At 40.1% G+C, this 24385-nt stretch overlaps 1 protein-coding gene across 1 annotated transcript in view; it reads right to left on the bottom strand.

Moving 5' to 3' along the window:
• Nucleotides 1–22394, bottom strand: part of LOC138106405 (aryl hydrocarbon receptor-like) — a 63482-nt gene extending 41088 nt beyond the window's left edge. The window contains exons 1-2 of the mRNA XM_069006957.1: nt 21910–22394; nt 14060–14247 (exon numbers count right to left, since the gene is read on the bottom strand). Coding sequence (XP_068863058.1) covers nt 14060–14247; nt 21910–21965 — 244 coding nt within the window. The 5' untranslated portion in view covers nt 21966–22394. The remainder of the gene's footprint in view (nt 1–14059; nt 14248–21909) is intronic.
• Between the last annotated feature and the right edge of the window lie 1991 nt (nt 22395–24385).

The following is a 24385-nucleotide window of genomic DNA, read 5'->3' as shown; positions in this document are numbered from 1 at the left end:
TCAGTAAACATCTCTGTAAAGGCAGGAATTCCCATCAGGGAGTTCTAGAAGGCTCCATGTAAGAATGATAGCTGTGCAGACAGTGCCATCATGAAACCCCAAGTTAGAACATCTGAAAGTATCTGAAATGTAAGTGTATTCTCACTGCTGTACCTTAAAAACAACAACAAAAAAACCTAGAGAAATTGAAACAATTTCTCCAAAAGTCTCTTCCATTTAACATCTCTACTTTGACATTTACTTTCAGATGGCTATAGAGTGGGGCTAGCTAATGCAAACAAAGAATCTTCAGAATACTTGAAAGATACCTCAAGTATGAAAATATTTATACAGAGTGTAAATTCCTGTGTTTTATTTTCATCTTGAATGAAAACATGACCCACTTTATGAACAAGCAACTGTAGGCTTGGGGGCCATTACCAAACCCAAAGGGAGACAGATCTTGTCTTGTATGATTTCACCCAGATAAGAGTTTCAAGCAGCACATGGCTTTGAACAGCACTGAAAGTCTGCACAAGTCATTTTCTCCCAGATGGGTTTAGAGCAGAAGTTATAATCATCTGAACAGTTATAACCATCTTGTAGTATATCATTTGGATCTGCCCCCTTCCACTTGATACTGCCTTCCCTCCCCATTCATTTCTATTCCTTAATCAGACAAATACTGTCCAAGATATTATAAAGTAATTTACATATGGTTTTCCTCGGAGAGAAGAGGAAAAATGAACATGGCTATACTCTTTTCTAGGATGATTAGGAGCTTAAAGTGAGAAAAGAGGGTGAAGGACAGGCTGAGGTCTTTAGGTTAGTCTGACCAGCTTAGTCACTAACAGTCAGGTATCCTCAGTTAGAGGAAGGCACAAAACGACAGCAGATCGTTTTCTGTCTCTTAATGGAGAGAGACACTATCTGAAGTGCAAGAGTGGGAGCCCTTCCAAAAACGTGTCTTTGTACATAGCTGTAGTGACTCACTTGAGCCACAGGATTCCAGAGAGAAGATGCATTTCACAGTGTCAGCTGCCCCTCAGCACTGCTACTTGATCTGATGAATGGGAATGTAACTAAATATTTGCACAAGAAACACATCTCCTTTGCATTACAAACACAGACTGGCATGGATGTTAAAGGTGACATAAAATGATGGCAAAGTTATTTGAATTTGCAAGGCATGGAATGAAAACACTTGCTAAGGTTCCTCTCAAACACAGACATGTTTCTTGATTTTGTGTAAGTTTTTTGTTGCATTCTTCTGTTATGGTCTAATTCAGATGGATTTAAATCCTTCAAGAAACAAGCTTATAAGTCTGAACCAGCATTATTGCCTACAACAGGTAGAACCTAATATCATGTTATTTTCAGTTTGCCTGCTCAGCAACTTCCTCTTCTGTCATCAGTATCTCTAATGCTTTCTTCTCTTTAGTAAGAAGAGGCACTGTAAGACTCGTTAATTTTTCTACATTGTTAGTAATCCAATCCTTTGCTTGAATTATTTTTCATATATAGCTTATAACAGTTATTACAATATTCCACCATTCCATCTTTTTCCAGGCTTCCTTATTGCTTAATGTAAAATGTTCTTCTTTGTTATTTTAACTATGTTTTTAAATTCCTCATTTGTGCACACCAATTTTGTAGCTTTCTCTCTCTTTTATGAGCTGTCTGTCTTCTTTAATTCTCTGATATGCATCCTAATGATCTTGTAAGTGTTCTCTACTTTCATCCAGTCTTGCATGCAATTCCATTTTTTTTACACTCTGTATTTCATTGGGAAAACAATTTAGGAAGAGGTCAAAAATATAATAACTGATCCATACCATGCATTCATGACTTCAAAGTTTGCCCCAACTTTTGATTTCTAACTTATCCTAAATCACCCATTATGATGGGTAGGCAGCTCAGAACTGTTTGTCAGAGAGTTAATTATCTGCTTGCACACACAAGCCCACTCAGAATTGTTTTGGTTTTTTTGTTTGGTTGGTTTGGGGTTTTTTGGGTTTGGTTGGTTTGGGGTTTTTTTTTGTTCTGGTTTTTTACAATCAAGACTTTTTATTGTTTTCAAAAGTTAGCCTAATTACTTGGCCTGCCCAGAAAAACAGATTTTTTTTTTAAGCCTATTCTCATTACAACAAGCGCTTTTAACTAAGTAAGAAGAAGTGTCTGAGAAAGAAACCACCTAGCACAACATAATACTCAAAAGTCCAGGCAATTAACCTTTTTTCAAACATTTTCTCCATCCATATTTCTTTCTGTATCATTAATGCAAAAATATCAAATCAGCAACAGAAACACCCTACCTTATCTTGAACTGAAACTGCCTAGCAACCTTTTCTTCCGATACAGTTTCAGAGAAGCAAATGTCTTTTTGCTCTTGAATTCTGAAGTGAGTTAAATATGTAAGCGGTGGTTTTAAAATGTTTTCAAAATAGACAAATCAGACTAAATGCAACTGTAAAGCTCATTGACAGTGTTCTGCTAAACTATTTCTAATTTGGCTCAAACATACAAGTCTCGTAACAGCAGCAGTTTATTCTCAAAATTCTTGACTTTTGAGGTACTAGAAATGTCATGTCTGAAAAAATCCCATTCTAGTGCTAGACTCACTAAAATAGAAAGCTAGCATGAACATCAGTAGTTTAATACTGGAGTTCTTAATGTTCTTTTTTCCTCCCACACAGACAAACATATAAAATGTTGGCTAAAACCCACTCCTCAAGTCACGGCCCCTACTTTCTATAAAATTTACTACTACCAAACAGTAAATTTGCATTAGCAACTACAGAAAACTTATGAATAAAAGTAACGAATACAAAAATGCCTGCTGCATGCTTAGAGCAAAATGCTTTGCAAAATATTAGTTGTACAGTAATTGAACTCTTTTCCCTAAAATATCACACCCATGTGGAACATATTTCTTTTAAAAGCATTAACAGTAGCTATGACATTCTTAAATTTGGCTGAAGTAATAACATTGAAGCAGTACACTTACTGGTTTTTTGAAACATTTTAGAGAATGAAGACAACAGATTTTACTAGACTTGCCTAACATATATACCATACCCTGTTTTAAAACATTCACCTAACCCAAGAACTTGAAGTTAAACCAGGTTGTTTATTGGACGATTTTCCTCAACTTTCACAGTATACTTTCTTTTGAGCCATTCCCAAAACTTAGCTCAGCAAGCCCTGAACTGCTTGTTGAAGTAGATTGGTGTTTCTCCCAAGATCTTTAAAAGATTAAAATAAATAAAATATCTGCTGTTAAAGATCTGAAAAACCATTACACACCGAGTTGCTCACAACTGATTAAAACCAACCCAAGCTCTGCTACACAGGTCAGTTGAACTCAGGTTTTTATAAGTTTTTAGCCTTTTTAATGTTGCTTTTTCAAGAAAGAGTTAACAGCGTTATTAAGTGTGGAATGTTAAGTGTTTATGCAGTAGTCTCCCTTAAATGGGGGACATATCCTCAGTTGCCACAAATGGTACTTAACACAATGCTATGTTTTCTTAAGTAGAAAGTAAAACCAACAACCAAGTTGTGTATTTTTTTCCTTGAGTGACTGAGTGATACTGAACTTATTTCACAGCGTGATAATTAATCAGTCCAGAAACACCACGCTAAGTCAACATGCACTAGCCTACAAAAATGAGAGTTAAGTCACTGCAAAAAAGACTCAAGTCTTTGCTCACATAAACAGTTGCCCTTCCTAAAGCAGATGTCCCCAAACTGTGCTGTGCTTCAGGAGCCACTGCTCCTGATATGGGGGTGAGAATGAAGATGAAAAAAAAAAAAACCAGAAAAATAAAAAAGGAATCATAAGCAGTGGTGACCACTATGCAATAAATGCTCATTCCCTTAAAGTCTAAAAGCATGTGTGTGCATCTTGCTGAGATGCATCAGGCTCCCAGATTCAGAGGATGTAAAAGGAAGGCAAAATTACATTTACATGGGAGCTGAAAGGCAGTTTGCCCGTTTTGAGAGCAAGAAGTGGGCAGAAGGTTACAGAACCTTGTAAGAGCAGGATCAGGAATAAACTATTATGTCTTGGTCAGAGAGGGTCAAAGGTGGGTGGGAGTTTCTGAGCTTCAAATGCAGCAGTGGTAGTTCTCCTCAACTCAAAGCAGAGTTGCTAAAAAACAAGCCTCAAGAATGGCTGCATATGACATACGTATAACGCAGCAAAACGGCAATTAGTGTGCAGTGCTTTTATAGTTATCCAGCTGTACCGAGTCGCCTGATTAAATTTTAGTTCAGATCCTTTTTTTGAAACACACGTAAGGAATAAAAACTTTGCTTTTGTCTTGTACTTAAAAACAGAAAAGTAAATCTCAGGAAACATACAGTTGTTCAAATTTGTAATCTCTCACTTGGGCTTTGAAGCTTAACAACCACATACCAAACTGTATACTGCTTGTGGTTTCAAGACTTAGAGGCAATGAACTCTTGTTCCCTATCACAGAGGTGACAGTCACCTGCTGAATCACCAAAACCATATCCTGGCACACACATTTCTTCTGAGCTATTTCCCATTCAGTTGCTTGTCTTGGTACATCTTCCTTGCTTCTTCAGAAAAAAAGGTCAGCAAGAGGTGTAGCTTATCATCAGACCTATTAATGAGACTGCTTTAGCCACAAAAAGGGGAGAAAAAAAGTCCTCCTAATATTTTTGAGGTGAGGCATGAAAAATCAAAGAAGAAAGTGAAGTAATTTAATTCCTTATGGAATGAGATATGTGGGAAGTTGAACCTATATTAACAGTATCCTACTTCTGAGCCTTTGGTTCCTAAAACCAGAGTTTTCTCTTCCTATAACAATTTTTCAATATGTTAGAACAAAGCAAAAGCTAATCAGATATTACATATTGTTTAAAAACCAGCCATTTGTTAGGCTTTTGATTTGTAGAAAAGATTAATTAATACCAACTAGAAAAGGACAGCCAATGCCATAGATTATTTTAAAAATAAATCACTAATTCTGAAATGGTTAAACTTCACTTAAGAAAAAAATCATATTGAAATAACTGTTCTTTTTATACATCAGTATTAACTTTTATTATAAAGCCGAGGAATCTAAAGCAGTTTTTAAATTCCCTTTATAGTTCCCAGTTATTTTCTTATCCATCAGTTTCATTGGGGAACTTGGCTCACGCAAACTTGGACCTGTTACTCAAATATTAACTCAAATCCTTTTTTTTTTTCCCCTACTGAAACAATGCCTTAAATTTATGTTCACTGAACTGATGGCTCAATGGCAACTTCATAGAATTTTTGCCTGGAGAATTTCTCTACAATTTTAACTGAAAAAACAGAAACTGTCAATTATATCCCATACATGAAAGAGGACAGTTAATTCTACAAGTAAAAGGCAATGTTGAATTTTGCAACTACTGCATTAAAAGGGAATGGAAGTGGGTTTGGAAGGTTTCTTTACAAGACCATTCAATTCCAACCCTTGCTATATAAAAATATTAATGAACAAGCACTTTCTAACAGAAGTATCTCTTACTTGAATTGAATGAGGAAAACATGCATTCCACCAAAAGAGATGAAGTTGCATTTTTGCACCAATTGATAATTTTTCAGCAATTTGGCAGAAGGCTTTCTGCAATGACTGAATTATAGCAAGGGAATCAAGTGAGCTTTTGGAGGATTGCTTTCTTTCCAGACCAAGATTGTCTTTTCTCTACTTGGGATATGGGAGTTACTCTCAGCTTATTTCACTGCCAGAGCCCATCGACTTATCTTGTTAAAAGCCACATGCATGTCCTCGGACTGAAAGATGATTCTTGCCTTGTCCTTTGCAGAAACCTCTAGTCACCCCCTGAACTTCACAGGCTTCCACTGATATTGACAGCGAGACTTCAGTTGTACTACTCAGGGGGAAGAGGAATGGATCACTTAGGACAGAACTGGAGAGATTCTCTGGAGAGATGCTAACTCACCAGCTTGGTGATACAAAAACAACATTGAAGACCCTGTAAAAGTCAAGGGAAACAATACTAACCACTCTCCTGCTGTCCACAAACCTAGGCACCCTTCATAAAAGGGCTCTTTGTCTATTTGTAGGCATGATTTGCCCCTAGCCTCCAGAGGAGACAAGTATTCTCACCGGATAAAAGCTGAGGAAGAACTTCTTCACTTAACTAAGGCAGTAGCTTTTTCACAGTAGTGCTGCCATGTTACAAGAAGCACTGATGGATTCAGTGCAGTTGATGTTCCTAGTGCTGAAAGTAGTTAATTGCAATTAATTACACAGGGCTTGCAGTCACCCAGTATGAATCAAGACAAACAAAGGGAAGGGGGACACTTGAGAAATGCACAGGCTAATACATTCCTAAAAGCTCTTGGTTATGGAGCTCAAACCCTTCCCGCAGAAGATCATTAAGTCTTGAGCTTTACTTTCAAATGATGACGGGGAGCATGAAGAGGGGGAATTTTTATTTACCCCCTCTACATCACTAGGTATAACATTAGCATTTATGCCACCTGATAACATACTGACCAGGAATTCATATTTGCATTGCTATCCTTCTGAAGGATCAGCTACAAACCACACAATTATGTAACTTAACATCAGACCTACTAATAGGCTTCACCTGTCTACAAAGTTTCCCATTAACTAGGTCAAGAAAGCATATTAAAAAAAGCCCTCAGTATCAACGTGCTGTATGACACCAGATGCATTTAACCATCCTTTAACATGATCAAATCAACAGCCTGGTCTCTGGTAAGATATTACACATAGCACCATACAGAGCATGACAATATCAAAGCAAAATTCAGAGCAGCTGTGAGGATAAGCAAGAAAGACTCTTTGTTCTGTTCTAGGCACATCTCTTATCATTGTCTGGTAAAAGTAAACCAAAAAATAAATGATATAAGCAAGGACGAAACTGGAGGCTATCCTTATTTTTTTCCTCCAAATAAGTAAAATATGGCATATTAAAAAATGTGGCATAAAGAAAAGCATCAATAAAGGAAAGACATCATCCTTCAATTTGTCTTGAGGGGCCAAGTATGTATATCTTTCAGCTTATTAGATGTTATACAATGCCATGCATAAAGTGTGCAGTAATGTGCAATTCAAAAGGCACATGTGTTAAATTTCAAGAGGCAATTATTCAGTGGAAAACAATGAGCATCTCTTTGTTCAACTAAAAACAGAGTTTAGCATGCATCACTAAGGGCGACTAATTCCTATTTGCAGGTCCCCTTTAATGTTCACAGCTGGCAGGCAGCAAACCTACATTTTCTTAAAGCAGTTTCAGATAACCATTCTAGTTCTTATAGTTTAGTTCATTTAAGTCTCTAGAATAACTATGGTAAGTTTTATCATTTACATAGTACCTTGTTAAACATCCAGACTGGACACCGCACTGATGAGCAGGAGCTCCCAAGATTCTTTTACAAGGAAATATTTATCAATACATTACCTGAAACTTTGAAGAGCACTTTTGAAATTCATTATTTTTACCTCTTTAAAAAGAGGTAACTAATTAATTCAACAATTACTATGACCAAGCTTTGGTAAATAGAATTCGCTTCTATTTATCTAGCTGGATTTCCAAGACAATTCACAGGGCAATCATTCTTTAAGTAGTTCATCAAAGCACGTACGGAACAGAAACTGTTTTAGCAAAGGTGAAGTTTTTGTTTACTCAGGAAAAATAAATAATGTTATAACTGGGTAGAACTGTAAACATCTACAGAGCTGAATCATACAAGCATGTCTTATTTCCTGTTTGACTTTATCTGTATTCTGGTAAGGAAAAACTAGGGCATTTCTTCCACTGGCAAGCACACACGGGAGGAAAACTGCTGAGTCATAAAGGCACAGAGAGCAGTAGAAACTATTCCAGTATTAATAGATTATTTGTACACATTTTTAATGTGTATTCATACTGAAGCCTTAATTAACTAGGACATATTTCTAAGGCCATACTCAAGCAAACCATACTTCTTCAAATTTGGGTGGATGAAACATGAAGCCCATGGAAGACAGATGTTGAGAGCCCAGTGCTACTTCCAATTCTCCACTCAAACTTTCATTGGAGGAGGGAGCAACAGTTGTGGTGATTTGTGTAACAAAACCAAAAAGCTCCAAATTGCATTATCTTTAGGTGCTACAGTACAGCAATAACATGAGCAAAGGTTACAAGACTTGGAATACACAAGGCCAGAGAAGCAGTGGTACTTCCTGAGGCTAAGCTTTTTATCTTGCTACCTGGTCTTGGTTTGAATGTCATACAACAGTGTCTATCTCCAGAACACTGATGGTGTTAGAACAGGATAAATTATATTTTAGGCTCTGATCTTGTAAACAAGAGCCAGGAATCCAGAGCAAAGCCCAGACAGTATGCTTAGAACTAATCTCTCTATTAACAAGGGCTACAGAGAAAAAATAAATGCTCTGCACACTGGGACAGGGTTTTCAAGAAATTTTACAACAGCTCTGTGGAACATAAGAGGCTCCTACAATGAGTTTTCATATGCCTTTGATTAAATAATACACATAGGGCAGAGAAGAAGAGATAACCTTTCATTTCTCTTCCTTGCAAACGGAGTTCTAACAATCATTAACATCAATCACTGAAATACCAGAATGTAACAGGGAAAGAAAATCCAAAGAACACATTAACCTGTTAGCATTTGTACTGGTTTCTCCTCTTATCCTACAAATACAGTGACATTTTAAGCTCTTATTGTGTGATATAAACAGAATTTTCAATTTTAGGTGTTCAGTTTGGGTTATATTTAATTGCATCAGCCCATGGGGGTATAGAGCTGCCCAGCTGCATCAGATGCCTAGTGACACAGTACTCCTGAAAACAAAAGCTAAGATTGTGAAGACATACACATTTTGTGATTTAGGGTGACGTCACAGCTACATGGCTCTGATCATCATTTTTGAAGATCGGAATTTAGGACTTCAAAGCTTAAATCCCTACTTACTGTCTGTTACATAAAATACAGGCTAAAATAGTCTGTAGCAGACTGTCCCAAATGCTCAGTGTGAGTCTCAGGGGATTGGGGGCAAGGGGGGAGGTTTGGAGAAAAAAAAGAAAAAAAGAGACAGTGAAAGAACAAGCATGGATTAGGAAATAATTTGAATGGTATGATAGTCTGATACTGAAATAACTATACAATTCCAAGGTTCACATTTTGTAATAACTTTGGATTTGGGCCAGGGGGGAAGAGAGTATAAAAGGAAACGGTTTGTTTGGGTTGGGCTTTTTTTTCCCGATTATTTTTTTCCCTCCACCTCTCAGACGAGATTCAAAGAAGCTCATTCAAAACTGTGAAAATTATTTGTGTGCATGGTATAAAATACCAGATACAGAAAACCCAGTTAGAGAACAACCAAACCATGGGGTATTTTCTACTTTAGGTGTAAAACAATAGCCTAAGACAGAGTCCTGAAACAAATAATACTAGCCAAGCCCACTAGAAGCTGCTGGCAAGAGTAAATTCCTATGCAACATCCACATAAACACTCAAAAGCAGTAAGTGTAGCCTAACTCCACTGCTCTACAGGGCTTTAGCTTTTCCTAGTGTGGAGGTCAGGCATCTATGTATGCAGCAGCAGGAGCAGGGAAAGGAGGTAACATAAAAGGGAAGGAACACTTTCAAAAAATACATGAGGAAAACTGCATTAGACAGACACGGCAGGTAAAGATGGTAACTGTCTAAAATAAAAGCAAGTCAGGACAGATCTACTGTATTATCCTGGTCTTACTGGGTTGTGTTTAAACAATTTTTGTACTTTCAGGTTTCTGTTCCAGACCGACACCTGACACTTGGCAGAAAGGCTATGTATATCTGCTAGACTGGAAATATGTTGCTGCCCCTCTCAGTGCGACAGAATAAATACATTGTCTCCCACTCTGCCTGTCTTTCCCATGTGTATATCTTAGCCATAGTCTCCAGAACAGGAACCACATGCAGTCTGTTCTCTCCAGCACATAATATGATAGAAAAGTGGGCATGACAGGAAAAATACGTTATCAAAAAATATATATTTTATATGATGACAGTGCAAATTTAAGCTATACCATGCCAAGGAATGTGTGTTAATTATATTACAAAGCAAAAAAAAAAAAAAAAGCAATGCAAACTTACTGGAAAAAAAAAATCTTAATTAGTTTGTTATTGCTGTGCTTGCCAGAATCACTAGCATCCCACATAAGAAACCAATTCTAAACTAATTTTGAGCGGAAACTTTATTCTATAAATGCAGATTACTGCCCAATAAGCAAGAGGGGAAAAAACCCCACATACTTTAAACCACAGGAATTCTTAGTGAAATGGATGAAAGGACAATTAATAAGCAACATGTTGAATTTTGTTTCTAATGTATCGATAGGCACACATAGCACAGCTACTTCATTTTAGATGCTGCAAGCCTCTCCTTTATTCTCAGTACACCTTTGAAATAAAAAATCCTGCCCCTAACATTACGAAAGTGATCAGTCATACAAAGTCGACTTTTAACGCTTTAATCTGTTTCACCAAAATCCCAAGAAGAATAATTATGAAAGTTTTTCCTCACGGCAGCAAAGTATTTAAGTGATTATCAATTCATCATATAAGGACCAAACCTGGAAGGAAAAGGGCTTTTTCCTTTAGTATGCATGGGAAACACAGGCTTTTCTTAATGATTGCCCAGTGGTGCTTCAGATGCTGAGCTCACACTAACCTGCGTCCACACAAAGAACTGTTGTCCCATGTTCTACTTTATATTTTTCACTGCTGACTGCACACATGCATGGGCACTTAACATCAAAGTGAACTGAAATAATACCAGGACAACACACAAAGTCTTTTCTGATTGTCAGCAGACACCTGCCTGATTCATCCTAGTCTCTTATAAATAAAAAGCTTGCCTTAAGCCACTTTCAGAAAGTATCTTACATGCACAAAATAAACACTCCAGTGGTGATTTAAGCTAACCTGCTTGACTTTGAGGACTGCTAATCCACTTCAGTACAGCAGGTAGAACTGCACAGCTGAGAAGCGACACCACCCTAAAACATTTTTTAGCTTTGACGTGCCACACAAGACTTTATAAAGAAACAGACTTGAGACTCACAATTTTAATCCACTACTACAATTTCCTTCTTGAGTCAAGGTCAAATTTGTGCATATAAAAGCATGCCAGAGTGCCTGACATGGGGATACAGAAAGCCTTCTGACATAATGTGGTCTTGAGACTAACCTGACCACACTAAACCAGTGTATCTGCAGGGTCACTTAGCAGGACAATAATTACACCAACAGAGAAAAACAATCAAAAGCAACTGCTTAACAGAATGCAATCACCAACACAAGAAAGTAAGATCTTTTGAGGTTGTGGAAGAGAAAAATGCATATACCTCTTTCCTACAACCTGAAATACAGCAAGCATGCAGAGGTCTACAATATTTCAGTAGGCACTACAGAAAAACTCACCTGCCTCTAGCTCCAGAGAACATTCTGTACCACCGTACCATCTTAATGACTACAGTCAAAGGAAGGTGTTCTTTGGTGGTGCTTTTTTATTTTTTATATATACACACACACATATATAAACACACACAGAGCTTTTAAAAAAACCTTGTAGACATTTAAGTGAGGCACATTTATTCAAATTGATGTAATTTTCTGAGATGTCTTTCACAAAAGAGTTCTTTTTCTCCCCCCAGACTTCCGCCTTCAGAAAACAGACATTCACTCTAGATTATTTAAACTTGGAAAAATGCAAGTGTTTTCTTTGAAAAAAAAATCTATTGTTACAGCAAAAACTTGGGTTTCCTTTCAAGCAAGATCATATGATTACGCGTTTATATTTTACTTTCCGCAGGAATTTACACACCCCCCCCATTTGCATCCTGTTATTCATTTAGTGTTTCCCTTTACTTCAGCATGCTGTGTTAATAAAGTGGAGCTTTGGCTTGGTCTAGGCACTCAAGGTGACAATCAGTGCTCACTCTTGCATTTGCCAGATTTATTCTACAGGGTTTTCCATATATATTCAACCACACAAAACACTCTTTCAAAAAAGCCCTTCTGAGAAGCACTGCATAGACAGATCATGAAAATCAAACCTAGGGGTTTTCAGAAGTTTTTTGCTAATTCTGTTCTTCAAAGCACTAATTTTTCTTTTGGAAGGTGAATTTCACTGAAATAGATTCCATGGTATTTAAGACAACTAAAACAGTAGAAAGATCTAATTTTCACTATTGTGTCTGTCAGTCATAAATTGGTCACTTTTGTTTATCTTCACTTAAGTCATCAATGTTAATCTTTAAATACCTTCAGATGGAGACTGATGACTAACCTGATTTGTAGTCCTACAATACAAAGGCCTGAAAAGAAGTAGCAAAAAGACTTTTTCTGGTAATAAAACCCATTAAGACAACTTCTACTGAAGCCATTCTATCTGACGGTACAAATTTTTTTTTTTCCATGTAGAGAAATCATAGCCTTAAACTTTATTCCAGGACCTTCAAGTGCAAATTGGGCGGAAGAGGCAACAAGAATAAAAATCAAGCAGTTCCATTGCACAAGAAACTGAGATGAGAAATTAAGATTTGCTATTATCACTTGCAATCTTGGATTTATTTCAGAAAACATAATTAAAACAAATACAACAAAGCTCATTTCACTGAGACTAGAATTTCTTCAATTCACCAAGAGAACATAGGCAAGCAAAATAATTTCTGTTACAGCAGTCTACCTCAGATAACATCTTACAAAGATTTTCATGAAACTGAGCTGCCAAGAGAACTCTCATTTGATGGAAGAAAATATTTTCATCTGGAAAAAAAAAAAACCTGCTAGAAATATTTGGCCAGATCTAGCCTTACAGCTTAGACTTCATACTAAGAACTGTCCTGAACAAGCACAGAAATCAGGACACTTGGATATATTCTTCAAGCAATAAAACTGAATATAAATTTATAAGCATTAATAAACTGAAGCCAGTTGACACAATAAATGAAAATAGACATTCTGTAGTCCTGCAGGAAAAAGTGGAACTATCTTAGACAGGTTTCTTGAGTCCTTTCATCCATGTTTTGGAGGCTGAGACAATCTTAAACTGATGAGGACAATGGTTATTTTAATGTCCAAAAAAGTTTAAAAACAACTTGAAGTTTAACATCAACTCCATTGCAATCAAGATTCTTCAGCTACAGCTGATCAATAAAATTTAATCTTCAATATAATAACTGTAAAATCTCAGTGACTGCTAAAAGAAAAGGACAATTAATACAAGCTCCTTGCTTTATTCCTGCAATGAAAAGGATCAGACTATGCCTGCCTTTGAAGAAACTGGCATGAAGTCAACCAGTGCATCTCACCCTACAGAGCATCTCAGGTAGCAAAGGAGAGAGAGGGATGGGACTCCCTGGCCAGATCTGAGGTGACCAAGGACACACACTTCTGACCCCATGACTACTCTGAGTGTTGCTATATTACCCTTGCCAGGACTGGGGTCAGTGCACACCTGCCCACATAACTGGAGAACCTTAGCTGTCATTTTAATGCCTCATGTCCTGCATTAATCAGGGCTTGGACACAGGAGAGATTTTGTCTCTATTCTTTACAAGTCACCTTTGCAATAAACTGTAGGAAGGGGCACTATCAATTACTTTACATCAAAGCAAAATCATTTTTGATGCATCATTAAGCAAAATACAGCTGGATGGGAACTCATATGACATATTTTGAAACTGTAATAGTTGTACAAAGGCAATTTTCAGAGGGGGAAAAGAGAAATCTCTTGGGTATCTTTGACAGTCTGATGAAAAGGACTGGAGGACTCATTAAGGGCAATATTACTTCCAAATGCACGGCATTGAAAGGCTGGCGACCCAAGTGAAATGAAAGTAGTTACATTTGGTTTCAAGAAAGTGGAAAGCTTACTTTACAAAGTTACATTGTATATATTCATGCAACTGGCGTTTCCATTAATATACAGATAAATTTAACAGTTTTAAGTACTTAAACAGCTGAAATCAACATACAGTATAAAATGAATTTTACAAGCAGCTCAAACCCAAATAAATTCCCAGTGCTTACCGTCAAAAAAACTTTTAGCTCTCAGGTAACTGACGCTAAGCCTAAGCACAGACAGCTTATCCAATTTGGCGATAACATCTTGAGGGAAAGGCAGCAGGCTCGCCAAGCGGTCCAGCTCCGCATTCAAGCGGTCCCTGTGTCTCTTGGATGGATTGGACTTGACTCCTTCAGCTGGGGATGGCTTTACACTGTGGCAAAAAAGCAAACACAATATGAATGCCAGGTCTGTTCCAAAATGAAGGCAAATATTTGCCAAGCCTAAAGTTACAAATTGTAACATTCTCAAACTGTAATGACCAAAATGTTTTCCCAAGTGTCTTTGTTTCCCATTGGAAAAAAAAAAAAAAATCTAAAATGGCTTAATCTCCCTTCTAACACACACACACTGGTTAAATGAACCAGTTTGAGCTACAACACCTATTTGAACTTGCAATGAACATTTGAAACCTTTGAGATTCAGCATTTTTTATAAAAAGCTTCCTATATTTTCAGTCAAATTTCACTTGAATTCTTCCTACTGATAGTATTTCAAATACATCAATAACTTTTAGTAATATTTGCGTACAAATAAATTTGACAGTACACTTTTTCACTTCAATAACCATTTCTCACAGATGTCCTCAATTTTTATTTTTATCAGTATGTAACAGGCTATTATTAATTGAATACAACAAAATTTTAGTAAGTTGCTAGGCATCCAAAACTATACAGAAAACCATGAGATACAGCTCAGCCAGCACATAAAATCTTTGTAGGAGCTCATCCTTTAAGTCACCTCTCAGCTGAAGCCATTTCATTTGAGTACAGCATGACAAAGGCATGCCTTTGTACCTCACAAAGAACAATTGTGAAAGCTTTGTTTTATGAATTACATAATGAAGGTTTTGTAAACTTGCTATTATCCATTCATATCCACCCTGAGCTCCAATTCCAGATACTTGGATGCTCACATCTTCCCACATACACAGAAGTCTGGGAACAGGTTTAAACCCCTACTCATTTGAATCGCAATTAGTCATTACAAGCCAATACCAAAACCAAGTAATTTATATGCATAAGCCATAGTACATTTTATGTTCTTTATTAAATAGTTTACTAATTAAAGAGTGACTCACTTTCGCTTTTCCAGTACTGCAGTTCTACATGAGATCTACAGCAGTTATCAATTTGTGCTTCTCTTACAGAAATGTTGGTTCTGCAAGATGCATCACTCAAAAACACTGAGCATTAAGACATTGAGCAGCTAATTTCTCCAGTAGTTCATTTAGTCTGCTCCCAACTGTCATCCCTATATCAATTTTATGATAAGCAATTGCAGAAGTGCCAGTAGTTATTTTTGCCACTGCTTAAACCATAGAGAAAAGAAATTTCATCTTGTGTTTTCAGTCAAATGAGTACTGATAGAGTGGACATTCTTATTTTTAGCTTGTTTTTACTTTATGTTTCAATTACACTTCTTGTTAGTTTAAATTCAAGCCCTTCTTTTTACAGCCATTGCTTATTCAATTGTCATTTGTCAAAAACTTGCACTTAAGCCTGGCTGCCTGCTCCCCAGCACTACAACTGCTCTTTTCCACATTAAAGGAGCCTTATGCGGAGCCTGGAAATGTGAAGATGCCATAATACAAAATGTTGTTAACAGACAGAAATATAATATATCAGCAGAAATTACTTCCCAGATGGATAAAGTTAAACTTGCTGCAGAGTAAATATTGTAAATTAGTAGTGCTTTATCCTGAAAACATTTGAAAAGTGGGCAAAACAATTGAATCAAGAATTATGAAAATTCTTTCTCTTGAAAAAACAATAGGCTCATCATCAGTGGCAATGGATGACAAACTAAACTACTTGGTTAGATGTGTGCTTCAGTCACAAATCACAACTTTGACACCAGCAGTTCACCATATTCCCAAGTGAACATTAAACTTTAAATAATTTAGCAAGGTTTTCTTCATATTCTCTACTGCTGGCAGAATATTAACTTGTACAAGCCATATGATTAACAAAACTTATATATAGCCCTAAAAAAATCAAGTTCAAAATCATCAAGCATTAGCAGCAACATTAAAGGGTATTTCTTAAATGTTTTTTACGTATTAGACAGTTGCTAAATGTAGAAATAAAATAATGGATTTCAAACATTAAGCATGTAACAGTTGTATAACAACCAGTGAACAGCTAAGTACTATCAAATCAAAGTGATCTGCTTCTGAAAAGCAGAGGACCCCATAGAAACCATTCAACACATGCAAACTTTACAAAATAAATCAGCACTAAGTAACAGGCTTTTTTATCTTAACAACTGTCCCCTGCTTTGCTTTAAACATGAAAATTGACAAAGTAGTTGAAACTATGTGCAACTGTGCAGTCATCTTGTCAGATAGTCAGTTAGATGTGATTGTGTTTGTACTTTAAATTTACTTTCTAAAGATTTCTCTTACTTTTAACTAGCTCAAAGTATTTCTGAATACTAAGTTACCAGTATTTGCAGCATAAATATTGCCATATTCTCTCCCCCCAAATCAAACACTGATTATCCCTAATTTTTTCCCTTGTCACCCAACTAAAATTCATTATATAAAAATGGATCCTTCGGTGACGAAGGGAATAAGGGCGGAAGTGCTGGGGGCATAAGCAGCAAGCTAAACCATTTTCCATCCACTTACATAAACCCTCGATGCTAAAGACAGCCGAGCTTCAACGCAGAACATGATCTTCAAGGCAAATTATGTGCAATGGCAAGATTAAATCCATGCCATGTGCTTTATTTAAAAGAAAAAAAAAAAAAGACTAAAAGAGGGAATGTATTTAAGCTGATCTCTCCATTCTTAATCTTCTACCTTTCATAGGAAATCTGAATTCCCTAAGCAAAGACCAGAGATCTCTGTACACTCAGTGCCTCTGATCTACAAATTATTGCCCACCAGCTGCAAGACAAGCAAAAACACTTAATTTTTGACTTAACAATTTTAAAGGATTTGACATCACAACACCAGCTGACTGCTGTTTTCACAGGTCTGCTCAGAATATTAAATCAGAAGTTTTCACTACACATGCTCATCATGCGAACCTTCACAGACATTAACAATAAATTATTAAAAAGTGCACAATTACCTGAGTCTTAGTTATTATCAAAAGGCCAAATTAAGTTTCAATATTTACATGCTAATTTTTATTATTTTAAAGTGAAATTGAAGCAGTTTCTGAGAAAATGCCAAAAGAGTACAAGTTTATTTTGTTCATGACAACATAAAACGCTGGGGGAAAAAGTAGAAAACCCAACAACCAAGCACTGAAAAGAATGATTCCTTAGTAACAAGACTGAAGTGTGAAATGAAATCAGAGAATAAAAGAACGTGCAAGAAGAACACTAGAGATACAGAGACATGTTTAAAAAAAAAAAAATTGTTAAAAACCCCCAATCATTCGTTCATCAGAACTGTGTTATTGCTTAGGAAAGAAGGACATAAGAAAGAACAAACAAGTCACCCAACTAATGGATTTAATCTTCTCAGCTTTGAATATTTTTCATCTCATATTTAATAGTACATGCAAAAACATATGTTCTTCTTATGCATAGAATTTCACAGAGTGGAGGCCAGGTATATGAAATCAGTTATCACTAAGCAAGTAATACAATCCTAAAAAACTTCTCTATTTACTTTAGCAACTGAAAAATACTTCTAAGCATTTACTCTTATTTCCCACACTGAATTTACAGTTACTGAAAATTCAGCTGATGATTTCTTTGGAAACAACAGATAAGACACAGACTATCGACTTCTTAGATTTAAAGCTGTTGTCAACCAATCTTGCAGGGGCAGAGACCCTTTGCAGTGGCTCTTTCAGCAGAGACTGAAACCAGTCCAGATTCAAACTGCTGAAGGGATAAAGTTGTTTCACCAAAAAAACCTTAAGCAGTGACATGCTACTCATCTGATGCTGGGCTATTGTTTGTCCTCCAGTAGTAAATAGTTTTAGTTTGTTCAGGTTGGTTTGGCGCATGAAGGATTCAACCAGAGTGATAGAAACATCCAGAGCACTAATCAAGAATGAAAGTTTGACACTCAGTTTTAACATATCTCAATACTTTTTAAGATAACAAGCCAGGATTTCTTGGAAAAAAAGAACAAAAAATTAGGTTCCTGTTTACTGACCATGTTACCTATATATGTACACCACCATTTGCTGCAGATTCTCTTTCTAAAAAGTATACTTTTGCAAGAAACATTAACCAAAACCAACCAATCAAAAAAGCCCAACAAACCTTAAAACAAGTGACTTTTAAGTAGCAGTCTACATGTAACATATGGCTACCCCAAGACTGACAAATATATATAAGAAGTTTATTCTACATATGACAAGAGTCTTAATTGCCTCCATTTCAAATAAGAGGTGCAAAATGCTTTGTAGCAAATACTGCTTTACACAAAGGAATATTTCAAAGATTATTTTTCTTTTCTGATGAGCTTCCTTTTTGAAAGCTTATTCTGGCACTTCTTGTTTGTTTGCCTTGAAAGAACACATAAATAGTTTCAATTTTTTAAATTAAAATTTCTCTGCTCTGCTTTCTAACATTACTAGGACTACTCATCATTAAGGATCAACCAGTCAAACTTCTGGACTACTAATATCATAAATCTATTTAAGATAACACAGAAGAAAACCCTATCGTTATTTTTTAATTTAGTCTACTAATAATAAACAAATCATTATTCTTTTTGCCTCTGCATAGTATCTAGAACTCCCCACCCCATTCCTTGTCTCTTATATTTATCCAGTTATACAAAACAATTCCTATCCAAACACTGAAAACAAAAAATCCAACCAAACCAAATCAGAGCTAGCAGGCAGAAAGACATAAAAACTGCAAGTTGGAGCTGTACTTATATAATACCTTTCATCTCATGTTAGAATCTATCTGCAGTAAACCCCACTTCCATAAAACTTGCATTTTTTTCCTCTAACTAAAATACTAGTATATTAGTTCACTTAATAATCACTAGCCAAAGAAATTCAAGGTTTGGAAAAAAAGACAAAAACAGAAAGCAGGGGCCACGCCATTGCTCCCCAAGCCTCAGTGGGGAGTGAAAAATCCCCCCAGCCCTGCTGCCACCAGGGGGACTCACAGGGTTCAAACCTTAAGGAGGGAGGAAATTGAAAGACTCCAAGGTATTGAGAAAGTGATTTCTGTAGCATACTACAAAGCAATTGAAGAGCACATGTTCTGCATCTTTTTTTCCTCTTCCCTTACATGACAAGATAACACGATGAATTGAAGGAACAGTTGACTGTTACGTTCCCCCGCAATTGCTTTTCTTTTTCAGCTGCAGTACTGTAATTCCCGACTCAAAAAAGCACATTTCAACACTTGGCACTGTCAGACAACAGCCTGTGATTCCCTCTCAAATTCTGTTCTCTACAAGGCACATAGTAAAAACTGGGAGTTGTAGTGAGAAAGTTTCTTAAATTGTTATAGAGTTATGACCATGGCTTTCATGAGTTATTTGTACCTGAAACAAGAAGTATTTCTCCTATTTCATTTTTTTCCTATGGCAACTATAGCACTATACTTCGACCTCCTTTCATTTATGTAAGCTGCCTCCACAGATTTCTAATTATTATGCTCCACTGAGAGTTACATATATGGCAAACAAAACATTAGAAATATCAACAGATACAATCTCTTCTATAAAATAAAAACTATACTAGTCTCGGAAATGTATCACCTCTTTTTTTTGTTTGTATGTTTTTGAATAACTGAATTCTGCTGAGAGAAGGAAAAATCAACTTCAAACAGATTAAAATGACAGCATCAAACTTTTATTAGCCAGTACCAAGTACATCTCTCCTCTCTCCCACAATCATTTAAAAAAAGATTATTGCCTGTCTCACTTTTTTTTTGGCCTAAAGGTATGGTCTGTAAGTAGCTTTGTGAGAAATCAGAGCCCTCTGATCCACTAGCAATTTCTCCAAGGCTGGCCCAACAGAAGCAGCAACCAAAGAGGATAAGACGTTTTGAGAAGGAAAAAGGATGAACAGGATAAATGTGTTAAAAGCAAGATAAATGTCTTACATAAAAAATAATTTCCAGTAATCCAAGCAAGGTGGGTTAATAATCAGCCTTCACTTCAATTACAGGTGAACAAACTGTTTCAATATGAATACTTTTATTCTGACAAGAAACTTCTCCCTCTGATCCTAAGGCAAAGTCCCTTGATAGAAAAATAGTTCCCATTAGTAATAAAGCTTCAACTTCAACTAATCACAGCAGTTCAGCCAACTTACATAACAAGAAGATACAGGGGAAAGGATTACTTACACAGACACTACAGTAAGGTTAAACAAAAAGGTTTCACATCCTCTAGCTAAGGCTAACCAAAATTTAATAACAAGCCAGACATTAAGCGATCTCACCAGCAAGGCAGAATACCTCACCCTTTCACAATCAGAACCATTTGCCTTTAGCTATTAGTAGTCTACAAATGTCACCAATACATTTCACTTCCTCATGAACAAACACTGATTTCATTCTTAAAAATCCAAATCTGAAGTGTGAATTTAATTAGGTACCTCTACCTTTTTATTTGGAAATGAATGGTCAAAAAAGCAGACATTGGTCTCTTCATAATTAATGCATTTTCTACCCGGGGAATTAAAGATAGATAGATAGATAGATAGATAGATAGATAGATAGATAGATAGATAGATAGACACACACACATTTTTAGACTGTTTTTTCTAATTTGTGGGGTAAAAAAAAACCCAAACTATATACATGCATTCATTCTAACAACTCCAACCGTAAAGAAGCAAGCACTCAAGCTAATTCCCTTTGCCCCAAGACAGTTGTCTGCTGTGAATCTAAAAACGTATCATTCACAATGTAATTTCATCCAATATTTTTTCATTTTTTGCTTTAATGCTTTTCTAGTCCTTGGAGTTATTTTACATCTACAGAAGTAGCCCACAGAAACGCATAGGGATTTTTTTAAGCTTTGCTTGTTTTTCTTGCAACTCAGTAGTTTACCTTTGCTACTTTTTATGACCTATAGATTCTTGACTTTCAGTTGAAAGTGCAAGTTAAGCATCTCCGCTAGCCTAAAAATTCCCCTCTCATGAGAGCAACGTTTTAGTGAAGGATATAAAACCTAGGACGCAAACCTAAAGCAGGTGCATCATACAAAATTACTCTGGCGCTAAGCTGTTCCCACAGTTTCAAAAATATCCATTAATTAACAAAAAGCCACCATATAGCCAAGCTTTTTTATTTTCCCCCTCTTTCGACTGGTCTACTGCACATGGGCTTCTTTGGTTCTACACAAATAAACGCATCTCCTTTCAGTCCTCATAGGCAGGCCCTAAACGGTGGGAACCGGCCAAGCCTTTCCCGGCTCCGACCCCGCGCTCTCCGCAGAGACACCTGAGCGGGCCGGCGGCCGCGCGGTGCGGAGCGCTGCGGATGCGCAGCGGGGAGAGCGGCACCCGCCCCGGCGGGGCGAGCGCAGCCACCGCGCGGAGCCGTCACCTCAGATGCCTCCCAATCTAGGTCAGCCGGCTGCGCCGCGCTGCCGGCACTGCTCCCCCCTTCCACCGCCGCGACCCTCCGCACCCCGACGCTCCCTTCTTCTTCTTTTTCGGGGTGGAGGAGAAAAACCCTAAAAGCAGTAACAATCCTGCCAGCACCCCGAGGCACCAGCACCCCCCGGCGACCTGCACCGCACCGCCCCACGGCCGCCCCCGCCGGGCCCCCGCGGCGCGGTGCGCCGCAGGACGGCGCGTCTCCGGGAAGCCCGTCGCTCGCTTTCCCCACCTCGCCTGGCCTCCCGCCCGTCCGCGGGGCCGCTTACATTTTTTGCACAGGTTTCCGCCGCTTGCGGCTGGCGTAGGTGACATTGGGGTTCATCCTGCCGCGGCTCTAGCGCCCCGCGCCGGGGGCGCCGCCGGCCAGGGGCCGCCGCCCCTCCTGCCCGCCTCGCCCCGGCTGCTGGGAGCGGGCGAGCCCCACCGGCGCCGCAGCCCTCGCTTTGCTCCGCCCGCGGGCCCCGCTCCTGCTGCCCGCGGCCGCCCGGAGTTCGCTCGCTCGCAGTGGCGGTGGCACCTTCCCCGGGAGGGCGAGGACGGGAGGCGGAGGCGCTGCGGGGCGGGATCCCAGGTGATCGGCGGCGCCTACACCCACTCACCGCCCCCGGAGGGCACAGGTATGGGGGCGGTCGGAGCTTTCCAGCGCCGCGTCTCCCCGCCGAGGCGACGCCGTCTCCCTGTCGGCTCCTCTGCGGCGGTGGGAGGGTGCGCGGCGGGCTCTGCACCCCGGCGCGGCCGCCGTCTGCTGGCCGAGCGCCTGTCAGAGTGCGCGGCGCCGGGACCGCCCCGCACGGCCCGGCCCGGCCCCGCGCCCGCTCCCGGCCGGGTCCCGCCCCGCCCGGCTGACAGCCGCCACCGCCCCCTCGCCGGGGAGGCCCCTCGCGGCGGCGGCGGGGCGGAGGGGGCAGGGGCGGCCGCGCCGCCATGTTGGGAAGGTCACGCGAGGAGAGGGAGGACCGGCGCGGCGCGGGGGGAAGCGCGGCGGGAGCGCTCCGGGATGGGGGTGGGGTGGGGATGGGATGGGGAGATGGAAAAACCCCGAGCCACTGGTGGCCGGGGAGCCATGCGAGGGGGGCTCCCGCGGCCAGTGAGAAGGAAGGTCAGCTCCGAGCGCTCATGTAGCTCCAATAACAGAAAATAATCGTGGGGGGAAAAAAAATCACAGCGTTCAGGTTGAAAGACAAATGACACCAGCACAGTGTCACAGTGAGGCCCGTGTCTGTCACTACCCCGCCCCCTTCCCCCCCCTTCCCGCCTCCGCTGCGCTGACCCCGTCACAGCCGCAGGTCGCCCCAGCAGAGAAACCCAAAATAACACGCGACCGCCCAAAATAGGGGGTTAGTGGGGGAGAAGCGCAAAGGCACCGGGCTCCACCGAGGACAAGGACAGCAGGACACCTGGGGACAGAATGGGAATCACTGAGGGCAAGGTTGTCGCTCACCCAGCGACTGGGAGAACCGGCGGGTCTCAGTGACCGAGGACGCGGCTCATTAGGTGATGAATCTCTGAGTTATTACACTGACATTTTAGGCTAAACACTTGTTTCAAAGGAAAGGAGCTGCATGGGAAAGTTACTGTCAGATTGCTGACTAGTAAAACCGTCCGAGGAGAGCCCCGGTGCCGCTCTGACCCGCGGTCGCTCCCCTGCCCGTTCTCTCCCTCCGGTCCCTTTCGCCGCCACTGCAGCAAGCATCAGAGCTCTTCTCTCCCCTGGAATAACCGCAATAAATTTTGTCTCCGCGCTAAACCTGAGAGCCCGGGAATCGCCCTGTGTAAACACAGGTTGCTCGCGGTCACGGCTGAGACGAGAGTCGGGAAGAGCACCCTTTTCTCCCTTCCCGACGCACCCGCGCCCCATGGGGACGGCCCTGCCCCGCCGCCGGAGCGCGACCGCAGCTGCGGGCTCGACCCCGGCTCCGCGGTGCGGTCCCCCCGCAGCCACCCGCGCCCAGCGGGCGGGAGGCCGAGGCAGTGTCCGTGGTGCTGCTCTGGCTGCCCGTCCGCAGGGGCTGGCCGAGCTGTCAGCATCGCACCAGCGGCGGGAGGCTCGCCCCTTGCTTCGGTGCTTGCTGGAGCCCCGGTTACACGGGCGTTTCGGCTCCGCTCTGCCGACGGAAGAGATAGCGGTGGTCCCGGTGCTATCGTACGGCAAAAACCTGGGGCTGAGCGCGGCGCCCGTCCCGCGGCACAGCGACTTCCCCGGAGCGGCGGCCGCGGGGTCCCGCGGGTCCCTTTGGGCGGGCCGTGCCCCGCTGGGTCCCTCTGGCGCTAGGCAGCACAGAGCGCCCTCGGTTATCAGCTTAATTGCTCGGGTTTAGTTCCCTGCCATCCTATGCCAGGGGCAAAGTACACTGAAGCCACAACAGGCAGATAACACTAGTTTGACAAAACCTCAGCGATGCTAATGGGCTTGTCAGATGCCAGGGATTTGTCAAATGATGTTTTGCAGAAACAGGTCTTCAGAATGCAACATATTTGGGAAAATATAGTAAGAGGACCTTATGCCTTATGAGGGCAATGCCTTGCAGTCACAGTCCTGCCAACTTTCTGACCAAACATTTTTGCAGAGGACAGCAACTTTTTGGTAGCTTCTTTCCTCTGCCCCTTTCCTCTTCACTCTCATCTCTCTTCACAAGATCACACCAGCATCCTAGAAAAAACAAGCAGGTAATACTGTACATGTCTTACTTCCTTCTCTTTTCCAACCCCTTTCTTCTTTTGATTTTAGGGTTGAAACTGGAA

The sequence above is a fragment of the Aphelocoma coerulescens genome, chromosome 2, assembly GCF_041296385.1.
Source record: "Aphelocoma coerulescens isolate FSJ_1873_10779 chromosome 2, UR_Acoe_1.0, whole genome shotgun sequence".
NCBI lineage: Eukaryota > Metazoa > Chordata > Aves > Passeriformes > Corvidae > Aphelocoma > Aphelocoma coerulescens.
Note: the sequence above shows the minus strand (reverse complement) of the source record. Positions and strands in the feature narration are given on the sequence as shown.